This window comes from Dinoponera quadriceps, unplaced genomic scaffold (genome assembly GCF_001313825.1).
Source record: "Dinoponera quadriceps isolate SergipeBrazil2010 unplaced genomic scaffold, ASM131382v1 scaffold1308, whole genome shotgun sequence".
NCBI classification, from domain to species: Eukaryota; Metazoa; Arthropoda; class Insecta; order Hymenoptera; family Formicidae; genus Dinoponera; species Dinoponera quadriceps.
This window is the reverse complement of record NW_014555613.1, coordinates 3,033,328-3,050,700: the sequence shown is the minus strand read 5'-3', so window position 1 is coordinate 3,050,700 and position 17,373 is coordinate 3,033,328. Positions and strand designations below refer to the sequence as shown.

The 17,373-nt window shown below is 38.4% G+C and overlaps 1 protein-coding gene across 1 annotated transcript; it reads left to right on the top strand.

Annotated features, from left to right (window-relative positions):
* Positions 1-245: 245 nt before the first annotated feature.
* On the top strand, positions 246-16,539 carry LOC106744810 (fibrillin-1-like). The gene is made up of 20 exons (XM_014619848.1): positions 246-821; positions 967-1,045; positions 1,508-1,944; positions 2,725-3,651; positions 4,527-4,766; positions 5,459-5,561; positions 6,105-6,512; positions 7,007-7,537; positions 8,247-8,335; positions 8,444-9,073; positions 9,596-9,759; positions 10,096-10,245; positions 11,373-11,395; positions 11,567-11,730; positions 11,887-11,983; positions 12,542-13,441; positions 14,250-14,896; positions 15,305-15,471; positions 15,755-15,910; positions 16,249-16,539. Exons 1-20 carry the CDS (start codon positions 664-666, stop codon positions 16,323-16,325), a joined length of 6,147 nt encoding a protein of 2,048 aa, XP_014475334.1. The 5' UTR covers positions 246-663; the 3' UTR covers positions 16,326-16,539.
* Positions 16,540-17,373: the final 834 nt, after the last annotated feature.

Below are 17,373 nucleotides of genomic sequence, written 5' to 3'. Positions count from 1 at the left end.
ATTATTATCATCGCTGCGACTTGCCCGTACATTCATTCCTAAATGATATAAGGAGAAGAGAGAAACAACGATTATGTAAGTGACCGAATTATGCGAAATTTAAAGTAAATCATACATGTTTTTTGCAATCTTTACTTTGAAAAAGTAAAAATTATTTGGACTTAATTAAAGAATTATGCTCATCTCTCCGGTCTCATTATATCCGGTAAAATTTTTCCTCTAGATAATTTTTCTTATATAAAAAGCAATCGATAAAATTTTCTAATTTATATATATATCAAATTAAAAATTTATTGTTAATTGTAATACATTGTTCCTCACTTTTTCACTTTGCGTCCACTTTCGATTGATAATATATTCACTCGATAAAAGTGCAATAAGTTTGTCATGGTCCAATTAATAACAATGAGTAATTAGATAAGACTAAAAGTGTGAGACATGCGGCAGAATATGCGAAAGAGACAAACACATACTGACATCTCGACCTCATTAAAACGATACATCGATACACATAACGGATAACTGTTTCCGTGAACGAGCATGTTGCGTAGTTTAATCAAGAGGATGAAAACTGCTGACCTCTGCGATGTTCTTATCGCGAGGTTGTCCACTCTCTGACCGAAAATCAGCAACCATTAGTAAATCCGCGATCGTTCATACAACATGCAGAAGTCGTTGATCTGCTTGGTCATTTTTACGTGCCTGGGCGTTAGCACCTGGGCAATTGATGGTGTAAAGGGTGGACATCGGCCACGTTATCCTACGAGTGGAAATCAGATTGGTAACAATTCAACAAGTGGTCTTTGCTACATAACAGTGCCGTGAGTAATTTACTTTTCGAATTACGTCTTGAAGTGGTCGTTTCTTGAAACGAGTGCGAACAGAGTAACGAAATTCAATGTTATTTTCCATATTTTCACACATGATAAAAGTAATGTAGACATAACATTCTCGCGCTTATTTTAGATACAGCCATGTCTTGGCTTTGAACTCTAGCGGGTCGCCGTACAATACTATTCCCCAACCACCTGAAGGCAGTCAACCCGTAAGTAAATGATCATCGTCCGAATCGAAATCCCCAGTATTCTTTGATTATGATTATTATGACGTGATTATGATTTATCATATTTGTCCATTTATCAACGCAACTTTGCCAGCGTACCACTTTTATCTTAGCACAGTAAGAAATTTTATATAAATAACAGTCCACTGAAATTTTTGTATTACTTTAACAAGAAGAGTATGTTAAAAAGTAATATGTTAATAAGGTGAATATGTTAATTTAATATATATATTTGTATATTTTTAATATATTCTCATACTAAGATAACACAAAACCTTCAGCGTTATTTAGACAAATTTTCTTATTACATCTTGAATGTTCGTAAGACACTCTCCGAGTCTCGGGTTCAGACGACAGTGCATTAATCGAGGAACCCCTACGACACGAAGTATTCCAACAATCCTGCTGCGCAGATCGTATAACTAGAAAAATACCGTTTATCAGAGTAACAGCGGCTTTATCACCATCTTGGACTGCTGCGATGGCTACAAGCGCAACGTGACGACCCGCAATTGCGAGCCGCACTGCGATCGCGGCTGTTTCGGCGGGCACTGCACCGGACCGAATATCTGCAGCTGCGAACAAGGATGGCGCGCCGAAGAGGGCGTTTGCATGCCCGTCTGCACATACCGGTGTCAGGAGAACGCCTATTGCTTCTCTCCCGAAGTATGCGTGTGTCAACTAGGCTACGACGAGATCAACGGCGAGTGCAAACCGATCTGCCCCGACGGATGCAGGAACGGTGAATGCGTGGCACCGCGCGTCTGCAGATGCAGGCCGGGATTTGTTCTGAATGATCGCAAGGAGTGCGTGCCAGCGTGCGAAGGCGGCTGCGCTCACGGCGTGTGCACCGCACCGGGTGTATGCACCTGTCACGAGGGGTAATTAATATCATATCCTACTTTCAAGTTCTACGGTCTCTACCAACTTCGCGCTATCTCTCGCATCGATGGCATTCCGCGTAATAATTAAATTTCGCCTCAAGCTCATGTACGTGACAATATCTATGATTGATAAATTGCTATTACATTCCTAAAACGTGATATTACACCAAGGGTAATTCTAATTTTACAGTTCTTCATGCAGAAATTCATTATTCTGTAATCTTCGCGTGGTTACTTGCGCGAATAATATCATTCACATTTGAACATACTCGTAGTTAGCCGCCCTCGATGCGTCGCTAACGTAAACTGTAAATACTATAATCGTAATAATACTGTTTTGTAAAGACGGTGTTTAACAGCTGTCGCCTTATCTTTCAACGTACTTTCTGACGGAGTATTTTTATCTTGTCAACTTCTCATTTCCTCATGTGAAATCATACAGGATGTCCGGAAAATTTTGACCGGCCGGCCGTATGCAGGTAGAACGGATTGAACTGAGCCGTTATATATCACTTCGCAAATAATTATGCAAAATTTCGAACTTCTAAAAATGGACACGTATAGAAGCTTCTTTAATAAAGAACTCAAAATGTGGAGGTCTTTTTTGCTTTAGTTACCGTTCTACCCGCACACGGCCGCTTCGTCAAGGCTTGCCGGATACCCTGTATATTACCGAGTATGAAACATATCGCAAACGTTCGTTACTGATCGGATCAGGCCAGAGTCCAACAACGCAATCACGACGTAAATGCAACCATCAACACGATTCTGCCGTAGATACGCCAATCTCCCCAACGACCGCGAGTCCTGCGTTCCTCATTGCCCAGGCGGTTGCGTCGGTGGCAATTGCGTCGCCCCCGGTCAATGCAACTGCTTACAAGGCTACAGTCCCGACTCGCAGGGTAGATGCAATCCGGTATGCACGCGAGGTTGCAACGGCGGCGAGTGCGTCGCACCGAACGTTTGCAGGTGCAGGCAGGGCTATAAGATCGACGACGGCGGCAATTGCGTACCGGACTGCCCGCAGGGTTGCATCAACGGCGACTGCGTCTCACCCGGCCAATGTATCTGCAGCCCAGGCTACAAACACGACCAGCACAGTAGACGTTGCCTACCGAACGAGTTCAGTACGAGCGAGTCACAGTGCGATCATGGATACGAAATCGATCACGCCACCGGCAGATGCGTCCCCGCGATGTCGCCGAACCCATCGCAACCCGGCGATTGCAGGCACGATTGCGGTACACACGGTGTTTGCATCGGCAACCGTTGCTCTTGCCTACCAGGGTACAGAAACGACCCCGATACCGGTAGATGCATACCCATGACGTCCTCGACCTCGACCTCACACTGCAGGCACGATTGCGGCCCGAACGGCCGGTGCGTTGCACCAAACGTATGCGCCTGCAACCCGGGTTTCTACAACGATATCAATACCGGAAGATGCGTCTCTTACGACGGACAAGGTACGGATATTTTATGCCAATATCCATGTCTGAACGGCCAATGCACCGGACCGAATCAATGCACCTGCAATCGCGGGTACATGCTCGATGTTAGAGACCCCACGCGCTCTAGGTGCCTGCCGGTATGCGTCGGCGGGTGCGCGAATGGAGTGTGCACTATGCCGAATTTTTGCCTCTGCAATCCCGGATATCGAAAGGAGTCCGGAGTCAAGGGCCGTCAGAGGTGCGTCCCGCAAGAGTAAACACTATGTTTCTTGAAGTTAAATATTGAGTATACCAAGCGGAAGGCCGATACTTCGATACGTAAAAAAAATAGATGCTTAAATTAATGACAGATATTCTCACATATAAGCAGGAATATTATAATATTCTTAGGAGATATTTAGTCTTGAATTGAGTAATACTTGAATCAATAAAGATCTAATCAAATCAAGACTGAAAACCTCCTAAGAAGATTAAAATATTTTTGTTTATACATGAGGATATCTATCATTGATTTAAGGTTGATTTTTTTTCGTGTAGGTTTGACGAGACAATGAATAATTTCAGGCATTATAACCAATGTGAATTGTATACACGAACCGATAATAAATTATAAAATTATAAAACGATTATATGTCATGTGCGCTCTACTTTGTCCCATGCAAATATGTGACGTGATATATAATAATTTTTTTAAAGTATGTAATAATTATATAAAATAGATATACGCTTTTTCTATTTTTAAGACAAAATTTCATGGATCAATTTCAATTTTTTTTTTCGGTATAGTAAATTAACAATTGTGACATAAAATAATGAATAACTTGTCAGCAATAATACGTACCAAATAAATATTATCTAAATTGGAGAGGGACACTTGTTATATATACGTATATTAGTCAAGAAAGCTGATATTCGGTCAAACTGTCACGCAACTGACAATTTTAACAATATCAGGCGTGGCATGAAACAAGCAGCAGCTCAAAGCCAATTAGCATCACGGGAAAGAGATTTCAACACTTCTATACGACTTCGATACATTCCAGATTTAGATAACACAAATGACTTTTTTAGAGAAAGATTTTCTAACCAATGGTAGCCAACATCCTGTCGAATTCTGATAATGCGTTGACATGGTCATAACGAAAAAGGAAATAGACATCAGTCTAGTTCACAGAGCGATGCATGTTGGAACTACTGCATTGATCGCTCATTTAGATATCGTTGCCTCATTAAAATATATTTTATATATTTAGTAATTATGAAGTTTTCATACATTATATGTGTTTTCTGCATTCTACAAATCGTACATACTAATCAAAACTTAATCAGAACCAAGCTAAAGAGTAAAATGTGTGAAAAAATTATAAGGTAAGATGATTAGATATAGATAATATACAGGGTGTTTGATGCAAGCTGTTCCATCCATCATATATTTGTAATTTACCTCTACCATTTTGCAAACAAATACGCAAAATTTTGGGTTATTAATTATTGAAAATGGCCATGTATTGCAACATGGTAAAGAATTTTTTTGTTTAAAATCTTTATATATACGGTGGCTGTTGAATCTATCGACCGGTCCAGAATTCAAGATTCAAGGTTCAATATTCTGTCTGTTGCTAAATACAGCTGTTATATACTTATAGATTAGAGCCATTCTGAAGAAAAAATCTTTTACTATTTTGCAAATAATCACACAAATTTTTAAGTTATTAATTAAAAAAGTCTCTATATATGACCATTTTCAATCATTAATAATTAATTATAATAAATATATAATAAATATAATTTATAATAAATATAATAATAATTAAATAATAACATAAATAACTAAATAACTCGATAATTATTAGTTAATTAATAATTAATTCAAAATTTTGCATGGTTGTTTGCAAAATGGTAGAGGACATTTTTATTCAAATTTATCTAAGCTATAAGTATATAACGGATCCTGCATGTCATGTTTTATAAATCAGAATAGCAAGATATATCAACCGTGTGACGTAACGGGTTCAATACACGAGGATGCTAACGTCGCTAAAATTATTCGTTATTTGCAGTTCTCGACTTAGCCATAAGGTCCCGATTCCGGAAATGTTTAGAGAGCATATAGGGTTTGGTCCATTTTATAAGAACGAAATGCGATGGAACTTTAAAAACGAGGTAAGATTTGATGATAGATTTTCTGTTTTCTTTACTATAACATCAAACGATATATCTAAACGTGAATACTGGACAAACGCATAACATATGAACAACGAATATTTTCACATTCGCTTTCACCAAACAGTTTTATATTAGTAATGTTGTTTACACTATCGTAATTCAGTCGCACATCATCGTACATGTAAATATCACAATGTTTTTAATATTAGTACTGTTCGTATAATCCGGTTATTTTCATACTCGGGTAATACTAACTAGTTTGAATACCCATGTCCTTCAGGATGTTATCCGATTATATCCGAACATCTATATTCACGGATATTACATCGGTAATCGGAAAACAGTAACGAGTAAATAGTTGCAAATCTGCAATACATTCATTTATTATTTGTAATCGTTAGATAAATCAATAATTTGTAACGCCAGAAATTAATCGTATACTCAGTTACCCGGGCACCCGGATAATCTCGACAGGCCCGGGTAAATACTCGGATAACTGAGAAAGCTACTTAATATCATGTATTTTGTTCCCATTACTAGTTTGATACGTCGATCCGCACTGAAAAGGTATGTTGCCTCGGTTATAGAGAGGTAAATGATTCTATGTGCGAGCCAATATGCGAACCTCCTTGCGGTCCACACGGTATATGTATAAGACCGCACATATGCGAATGCGACCCTGGATACAGTTTAATATACTTATCGCCACTCTACGATTTTGCGCTCAATGCCTGCGTCCCTGAGTGCACTCACACTTGTTTGCACGGTAACTGCACTGCGCCTAATGTTTGCAAGTGCAACCATGGATATTCGTTGAACCATGACGGTTTCACCTGCGACCCCGTCTGCAACTTAAAATGCGGGACAGGATCGTATTGTGCTGAACCTGATCAGTGTGACTGTCTGCCAGGATACATCGATGTGGACGATGACAACAGTGTAACTAAGGTAGATACATAATACAATATAATCGTTCCGCAAACGCGAATGAATATTGATCTATATTTTTGCCTCCTCTTTATATTTAATACTTTAAATGTGGCCCTTTTATAAATTCGAATTTTATTTACTTTGCATGAAAATCACGATCGATAGAGACATAAAGTCAAAATGAAAAGTTATACTCAGCGTGTCAAGCACGACATGAAAATAACACACTTTCGTCATGTGACTAACTGAAGAAATATTAATATCGAAGGAAACGGAAACACGAAAAAAGATAACGCGCCATTGCGATACTCGGTTATACTTGATAAAACAAAACGCTCAGCAAGCGACCGGTACTTTGAGAATCTGATAAATGTATGTACTTTTAGATTCGACCAAAACTCAAGAGTATATACTAATCAGATCTACTGATTACCGGCCACTTAATTAGCGCTTTATTTTACTTAACGTAATCAATAATATATTTGATAAAAGTTTGCATTTCCTTCGTTTAGCACTGCAAATCTATATGTAGTCTGAATTGTATGAACGGCGATTGCAATGTCGATAACATCTGTGTTTGCCACGATGGTTACGAGTCTGATCCGGACAACTTATTCGTCTGCAAACCCAAATGCGACAAAGGTTGTAACTTTGGCACATGCACTGCACCCAACGTGTGTACTTGCGAAACAGGCTACTCGTTAAATTGGGGTGTTTGCGAGCCAATCTGTAGTAAACCTTGCGTCTTGGGTATTTGCGAAGCTCCTGAACAGTGCAATTGTCTTAACGGTTATGGATTACTCGGAAACTCGAGTTATATCTGCGAGCCGATATGCTCTTCTCCTTGTGTCAATGGAAGATGCATCAGACCAGACACCTGTACATGCAACGAAGGATACCAATTGAAGCCCCATAGCTTATCTGAGTGCAAAGTTATTTGCGATATTCCCTGCGAACCTTACGGCTCGTGTCTAAAACCAAATGAATGCACTTGTTCGAAAGGATATCGACCGACTAATCAGACTAGAGGAATCATTAAAACTGTAAGTAATCCAATGCAAGTTATTAAATTTACAAGACTATATTAATCCTAAATTAGTCTCTTTTGACACCAAACATGGCTAATTTCAGTCTGACCATAATTCGTTGAGTGAATCATTGTTTATATTAGCGACAACGTTAAGCGTTTATACCAAATAAATATTGAAAAGTAACGAATCCCTTATAAAAATATTTCATCGTTTATTTTCTATTTCTCTTCCTGACCCATTAATATTCAAAGCGTTTCCGCGTTCTATGTAGAAATTATAAAAGTGGAATATTCAGTTTCCAGTAAACTAAGATTTCAATTAATTGAAATTCTAAATCCTCTTGGTAATAACTTTTGCTCACAGTTTACAAATTTACCATTACTTATATAGTCCTCTGAAATACACACCTAAAACAATATCCTAATTGTATCAGATATTGATCCAACATGTGAATTTTTCATTAAATGGAACAACATTGATGAATAAGCACATTAACGGATCAAGAATCGATCCTTTATTGAAAGGATCAATTCGTACAAAAATCAAACAAAAAAGAATCAATTAATATACAATTTTTTGAGGAAAAAGATCGATTTTCTGAAAATCGAATCGAGATCATCCATCACCAATTTATACTGTGTTCATTATTTTCTGTAAATCTTCATATATTCATGTGGAAGATATTATTTTTCAGAATATATCACACTGTTTCTCTCATTAGGCATGCGAGCCGATATGTGTCCCGAATTGCATCAATGGGGAATGCGATGATTCCGGAAACTGCCACTGCCATAAAGGCTATGTACTTTCGTATGTATTCGCACCTTTCTGTAAAATCGCTTATCACGTCAATGGACGTTGCAAAATATTAAAACAGATATACTTGCAAACATAGTTTTAATCGAAATATTTTGGCAGCGAATCCGAAAAGAATTACTGCGAACCTGTTTGCAAATCAAGTTGCAAAAACGGTAACTGCGCTTACCCCGGCGAGTGCATCTGTACCCACGGTTACCATCTATCAGGGTCCCCCGGCAGTAAAAATCAAGAATGCATACCTAACTGCCATGATTGTGATAACGGTACATGCAAAATGCCATATCAGTGCGAGTGTTTCGAGGGTTACAAGAAGAAATGGCACGGCGGATGTAAGCCCGTTTGCACGATGTGCAGCAACGGCATCTGCGTCGCACCTGAAGTATGCGAGTGCAACGAGGGATTCGTCCTGGAACAATCAAACGTCGGAATTCAGAGATCGCGGTCTATCCCTGAGGGTAGGTCGCGAAACATAAGTAGATGTATACCGAGTTGCAAAAATTGCGACAACGGTGAATGCGTGGCGCCGAACCAGTGTCAGTGCCATCCTGGTTACCTGAAGATCGAAGATACCTGCGTGTACGCATGCGAGAGTTCGTGTGCCAAACATGGCAAGTGCATCACCGAGAAGAGAACCTGCGAATGCAATCACGGGTGGATTGGCGACGGGGTGCATTGCGAACCCGCCATGTGTGTTTTAATCTTAGACAACGACGAAAGTCGCACCGAGACGTAAGTATAGGAAACCGACTAAAATAATTTTTTTATTTTGTTTCTTATAAATGTAAAATATATATAATAATTATTATGATATTAGGAGACAGAAATAGTGACGAGTAAGTTTAAGCATTAGCGTATGTGCAACAAGATATTTAATAACCATATTAAATCAATTTAATAAACATATTAAATCAATGCGTTATACAAGATGAAATAATAAATCACCTTGAAAAAATCACTCTTCGAAATATGAGAATAAGGGAAAAATTTATGTAACAGATATCGCATTGATACAAATAGTCATCACTTCGAACACATACTGTAAATGTAAACTTTACTTATCTTCATCTAATTGTCAGGAAAATATTTTTATTTTTTGAAAATATATTGAGGTTGGTTATTTCCTTACTCTATATAAAAGAAAAATAAAGAGTGTGCTCTCTCGTCGGTTAGAACAAAAATCATTCAAATATTGTAATAATATCTGAAATGATTCGTTTATAAACCACTTGTGAATCATTCATTATCTTACAGATTGAGGATCGAGAAACAAGATGCCAAAATTGAGTATATTCTCATGAATAATCCAACGTATTGTCCGGAATGCGTTAGTAAATTGAAAAATACGACTTTATGTTTTAAGATGAACATCAACGATACAAAGAATGCAACACAAATAGGGTGTTTAATGGATGAAGGTCTGTTTAATAAATTTATAAAAAAATACATTTTTACATTCTAAAACGTGTAGTTACGTATTATTCTACATTAAATTTATTAGAATATTAATTTCATCAAAACTATTTGCAACACAATTTGTGAGTTTTTTACCGTAAATTAAAAAGAAGAATTTGTGAAACATTAATTTTCGAATACTTTATGTAATTATTTATAGTCAAAACTAACTTGCTTATTGAATTACATATGATATATTGAAATTTCATCAAAATTTAACTACAGTATATTACATAAATAAATTAAAATTATATACATATATGCCAGCAATAAAAAGCTACTTTTATCACTTTTCTTAGACTGTCTTCAGTTGAAGAGCCAATATATAGCCCAAAAAAAAGTTATGAAAATAGGTGGTATCATAGTAGGACTCGGATTTTTAATTACAATGGGGGTTGTGGTAATATATATTCTGCTACGAAAATATCCAAATAAGCTACATAATCTAGGTATTATTTTTATCAAGATATTTTAAATACCCAACATATTGAAAAAATACGATTTTATGATATATAAATAATAAAACAAATATAATACGGATTAATTAATTTAACAGCTGCAAGACATGCCCAAAGTACATCGATGCAAGGACTAATAGAAGAAGAGTAACTAATTGAAGTTAATCATGAGATATACCACGGAATAATGATATGGAATCTTTAATTTTTCTACAATAGTTATACTAATGCAATAGCAACTAATAGCAACTAATGCAAAAAACAAACATTTTTTTCAATAATTAACTGGAAATAAAAGTTAGTTTAGCATTAATTCATTTCATTAATTATTAATGTTATAAAACGTATATTGTGGTATAATGTTGATTGCGACATCCTTAATAAATTACTGTGTCAAATATTAAAATGCTTTTAATTTTTATTTATCCTGTTTTGTACAGATTTCAGATTGCAGAAGGTTACATACAGAAAGAAAATATATACATACATACATACATAATGAAATAGAAAAATAATTCTTCTTTATATAATAAAAAAAAACACAAAGTTAATATAATTAAATTATTCATCATGCTGGACAGTGTAGATGTGCTGAATGTACAAAATCTAAATCATGTACTGTCTTTCTTTGCCAGGAGATCGTCAATAGATTCAAGCCATTTTGAATGAGACCTGACAAAATTTATTCTACTGCTTCCCACACACTCATTTGCTGATGTTGTTTAGTTCAATTTCTTAGTAATTATTACGAAATTTACAAAATGATACAGAACTTATCTAATTAATTTGATACGGTCTACTTGCATATGAGCATTATGCCATTAATACCATTAATTTCCAAACAATCTATACATATAAATACATATATAATTTAACAAAGAGATGTGAGAATATAAAAACAAAGTTAAAATAAATCTGAAACCGAAAAAGGCGCAATATAAAAATCAGTACTTACAATATCAGCACTTTCATTAGCCAAGAAATCAAAACCGGAACCGTTATTAAATATCTTATTAGACCATTACCGTAACCAAACCGTAATTTTAACTCTCGGGACTCCGGTTCGAGTTCCTAAGATTAATATTTTCATATGATTTTTATTTATGGTATAAATATAGGTGTAGCCTATAATGGTATGAATGTAGGTGTAGCCTTTCAGCTACAACACTGATAGCACAGTACATCCTGCCTCATACACATTAATATAATGTACACGCTGGTAGAGAGCAAGAGATAAGCGAGATAAAATACTGAAAGAACGCACTATGATGGTCAGTCTGAATATTACAGAACACATGTCGACATCATATAGAAGCTAGAAATCATGAGGATACTCAAAAGTTTAGTCGCTATTCTGACTACCAGAGTATTATTATTGGAATTTGGAAAGTGGTCACATAGTGAAGTTTGTGCTCTGGAAGAACCGCGTGAAAGATATGAGGGTTTTCATTCAGGAATATGTTATGGGATAGTCAGGTATTATTATATTTATTATAATATTACCTGTAGAAATATATATTTTTATTAATTAATTAATTTCTTTTACTACTAATTTATTAATTCATTAATAATAATAGTGGGAATTCAATAGAAAGAGCTAAAGAATTCTTCTCAATTCTTTTTTCGTTACAGTAAACAGGTATCACAATATGTTCCTTATCTGGAAACATATAGAACTTCAATATGGAACTTTCATCGGATCAAAACTCGTCAGAATTACAGAATAGAGGTAATTGTATTTTGGAATAACGCGATGACAGAAGATGAATACAAGATAAAATATAAAAAAGAGACTATATACATATATTTTCGTATAAATGGCAAAATCCTTATTTTCTACGCTATGGTTACACGCTCGCGACCAACGTCACACATGTGTGACAGCACAAATTTTTTTATGTTCACATTATGAAGCTCAATCCGTTTTATACAACTATGTAAAAAAAATATGAAGTGATCTGTGGGGTGGATCCTTCAAATAAAACAAACGTGTTAAAATCGTTCTTCACATAAACTTATATATTAAATATATTACTTACTTACTTAAATATATTGTTGCCCAAGCAACAACATACTCAATAAAGATGTATCAGTAAAAATCATTAAATGGTGCAAAAATTAATATTATTGTACCTGTAAGTAAAACATCAGCATTTCTGTTTTATCGCAGGGGTTTAATTTTAATTTTTGTTCCTTTCTGGACGAAGTACTTTTATTAACAGTATGCTGCTCGCCTCTGCTCATGTCATCGATATAATTCATTCTGATCCGTAAATTATATTTACAGTATCATACCATACATACTGTAGTACGTGAGTGCTGTAAGGGCTATCAGGAAATCGGTAATGACTGCAAGCCGCGTTGTACAACACCATGCGAGAAGGGATTATGCGCAGCCCCGGACTTCTGCATCTGCGATGCGGGATACCAGAAGACAGACGGCATTAACAGTACAAAGTGCCACCCGGTGTGCGCGAACGGTTGTATTAACGGCACGTGCATCGAACCTGATATTTGCAAGTGCAACGAGGATTATTGGATGAGCGCGGACGGGATCACCTGTCTCCCGATCTGCGACAAAAAGTGCGAGAGAAGTCACGGATTCTGCTCGGAACCACGTGTTTGCTCTTGTCATCTAGGTTACAGAAAAACCGGCGACAACGAGTGCGAGCCTATCTGCGAACGCGCGTGTACGAACGGTCACTGCGTAGCGCCTGACATCTGCAAGTGCGCGGACGGTTACGAGGCGGACAAGTTCGATCCTAACTTCACCTGCTCGCCGAAGTGCAGCAAGAATTGTGTTTTCGGCACGTGCACGATGCCGGAGACTTGCACCTGCAACCGTGGTTACAAGGCGGTGAACGCCACCGTCTGCGAGCCGATCTGCACGGAGCCCTGCAGGATGGGAGTCTGCGTGGCTCCTGAGAGTTGCAGTTGCAACGACGGTTACGGGCTTCTCGCCGACTCCAAATACACCTGCGAGCCGATCTGCGAATTCGATTGCACTAACGGTGTGTGTATCGCGCCCGAAATATGCACCTGCAACAAAGGCTTCTTTTACGACAACAGTACAGACACAAAGTGCAAACCACATTGTGAGATCCCCTGCGGACTGAATGGAAAGTGTGTATCGCCCAATAACTGCACCTGTTTCGAGGGATACCACGCGATCCCTTTAAATGCCAGTGTGAGTATAACAAAACACAAAGTATAGATATTATTAGGATTTAGTAAAATAACTAATTATTCAGTTAAAAATTGAAAAAGTCAATCATTTTTAACCTAACTCAGTTAATTTTAAACCAGTTAACTTGATCTCGTTGATTTTTAACTCCTTGATTTTTAACTCTAAATATTAATTCAATATTAACTTAACTTTTAATTAAGTTAGTTTCTATTTAGGTAACTTTTATCTTAATTAAATTAATTTTATAGGCCATTATAATTTTTAACTTAGTTTAAAATAAAAATTAACTTACCTACTCTGGATATTATTAATAATTATATACTAAAACTTGCTAAAATATATACATTCGTTTGTAGAACAGTTTGCGTACTTTTTGTCGATGCACTTCGAAAAGCATACGATGCGCAATAAGAGAATTTGTCTTTCAAGAATTACACAAAAACGAATTTTCCCATTGGACGTTGACTGCGTTCCGAAATATGTCGAAAGAAAAGGTTGCAAACCGTTCCGCAAACGAATGCAGAATGTATTAGAAAATGAGATTTTTTTCTTTCTAATGAAATAACGCCTTAATTCGTCACGTATCTTATATTTTACTACTAATGTTAGCAAAGACAATTTTTCTCAATTCCAATTAATTCAGAACTGTCCTTTGTAACAAAACATACTTCGCTCGATAAAAATCAAGTCACAATTATTAATTAATTAAACTACAATTACAATATGATGACTGCAATAGTTCTAAAAGAGAAACCCTTTAGTCATAGCTGATTTAAAAAGATTTATTTGTCCTTCGTTGAACAAGCAGATATACGACAATTCTACGGAAAGCTCTCGCTCCATCTGCCAACCACTTTGCGATTACGAATGCGTCAATGGCAAATGCAGTGCACCAAACGTATGCACTTGCATCGTAGGATATTATCCATCTTGGGCCGTGTCTCATCAAGAATCTCTCTCACTCAACGACAGCACGTCGCGCATTTGTGAACCAATCTGTTACCCTTCCTGCGGGAGTAACGGGATATGCATCGCACCCGACGTTTGTACTTGCAAGGACGGTTACGAGAAGGGTAACAACGGTAACTGTGTGCCCTTTTGCGCTCAAGGCTGCACTAACGGCACATGCACAGAGCCGAATCTTTGCACGTGCAACAGCGGCTTCGAGTCGCGAAACGGGAGCGCCTGCGAGCCGGTCTGCGAGCGCGGCTGCGAGAACGGCGACTGCGTCGCGCCGAATCATTGCGTCTGCCACGACAACTTCGTGGAAAATACTGGTTACAATTTCGTGGCGGAATGCATCCCCGAGTGCACCCGTAATTGCAGCGAACACGGCATGTGCGTCATCGAAGATGAGTACTATTGCCAGTGCTATTTCGGATGGAAGGGACAGGACTGCGAAGAACCGACCGTGTGCGTCGTAACGATGAATTTTAATCACAGCGATATCAGCAGGTAAGTATCGTCTGTCTTGGTAAGCTGCCCGAGTCGAAATTTTAGTCTACTACTTTAGATTTACACTAAGTCTTCAAGTTCATAATACTTATAACCATCGCTTTTCCTCATTCCTTCTCCCCACCATTAGAGAAGGAAAGCACTGCCGGTTCTATTGCTCTTTCTTACTATGCCGGTTTTAGCCCTCCAACGGGAGTGTTTAGTCTATTCTACATGTCTATGGTAGCTTTATCGTGCTCTTATTGTGCTTCTTTCATGCTACAAACAGGAACTTATTTCTGTACTTTTCTTCTTGAAGAATCGAAGATTTAATATAAAATGTAAAATTTCGACTCGGATTCACTTTTGCGAAAAATCGTTTGTTATAATAATGGCGATTCTTGTGACCCGTTATAATATGATTCGTAGGATCACGATTAGCAACGATACGAGTAGCGCAACTAGACAAGCACTCGCAGACGCACCGTATTGTCATCAGTGCGATAGTTCTCTTAGTAACAAATCGCTCTGCTACGTGGTATACTCTGATGAAGCTAACGCTACCATTCCTACTGTCAGTTGTTTACTTAACACAGGTACTTGAAATCATTTTAAAGAAAATATCACTCTCTTTTGTTAATACGAAACTATATAGATAACTATAGAACAATATAGACACGGTTGTGTGCGCGCTATTTAGCTAATCGAATCAGTTAAAAAGATATCAAATCAAGTGAGAAGGTCGAATTTAATACGGAGCTGCAGAACTCCCAAAATTCTGCAAAGTTGATATTAAGGATAGAAGAGATTTTCTATGACCTTATTTGAATATGACAGTGTTGGAATCTATTAGCCTCATCCATGTTTTGTTTTATGTAGACTTGCCTTGTTACACGATGCCTCATTACAACGCTTCGTCTGAAGTTGCCAAGATAGCTTGGCCCGTCGCCTCTATTGCCGCATTAATCGCGATAGGTCTGATGGCGACAGTGTATTTACTATATCGCAAGCACCAAAAGAATAAGTTGATTACAGGTAATTTTTTGAAACGCATCGGCGGAGATAAATGTAACTTATAAGAGCTAAATGTATCAAGTCAAGTGTTTAAAGATGTAATCGTTAGAAGATAAACACACGATGTCTCACTTTCGTTTGTATATAGGGGATAAACTATGAGCAACAGACGATAACGATAGAAAATGCGCGTCATGCGAACGATAAAAATCTCGCAACTTCCTCATCATTTAGTCGCACTTAATACGTTTCACACTTGTCCATTATAATGACGCGTTAAAATGAAAAGTTTAATCATAATTAATATTCTCTTATATATGACGATAATGGCAATGTAATCGTGAAATTCATTCCCACAGGTAACTCGACGGATTATTTAGCGCAAGATTCTTCTGCCACCGAGTCGTTAACCTGCGAAAATGCTATCTTCTTATGAAGAACATCAACATAATCATCATAGTCATTGCGATCTAGTAACAAATTAGATTACGCCTTATTGCTTACACTTTCTAAAGAACCAATAGTATTTAATCAACAGCTAGTATTACCAACAACATCGTCACGTAGTTCTCCGATAGAGTTGGTTATTTTCCCAAACAAACATGTAGCAAGATATTTTTAACAACAATAATAAAGTGAAGCGTCATCACATAAAAACCGAAGAAACAAGCGAACAATTAAAGCGGTCTCCGGCGGGACTTTCGGGCAGGCCGGTTCACCACCAAGCGACGCGGGCATAACTCCAATTCTTCATCTCTCGCTAATATCATTAATGCTGAACAGACTCGCATAGATAACTCGTCTAACATGACGCAATCGGAGCTGCTTAACACCGTTCAACGATAACGTAAGATCGTCGTAATCGCGGTAGTTCGGCCGCGATATATCGGTCACCCCGTTTAAACAGTAATTGCTGCCCCAGTTGCACCCTCGCCGTCGCAGATGTCCGCCGACGATAAGGAAGCGAACGTCATGCCGCGCGATAAAAGGTGACTCCGGGCCGGCCGTGCTTTATTTTCGAATCGATCACGGCGCACCGCCGCGACTGAAGAGCCGGTGCCGGTGAACTCGGGTCAGGGTGGTAAGAGCCTTCCCGATTCTCCGAGTCTTCGGGCGAGTCGTGGAGAGCCTCCGCGCGAGCAGAGGGACCGCGTCGTCAGCCTAACAGCCCCAATACAGGCGCATACATGCATTCGCCCACTCCGCCCCTCCTCCGAGAGAGACCCACGGAGACTAAGCCCTGCTCGCGCGCGATCGACGCGGTGCGGCAAGGCTGGGCGAGGTGAGCCGCGGCGCGCAGCTGCAACCCCGTCGCCGCTCTCTCTCTCCTGAGGACCCGCGGCGTCAGTGAACGAGACGGCGCGGTTTCGTGCGGGCCCGTATCGCATCTCCTCAGAGAGTGCTCGGGGTTGCGAACGCGCGGAGGTTAAGCCTCGGCGTCGCGGCCGCTCGCGTATCCACGGGGCTGCACCCCGTACCGTGTC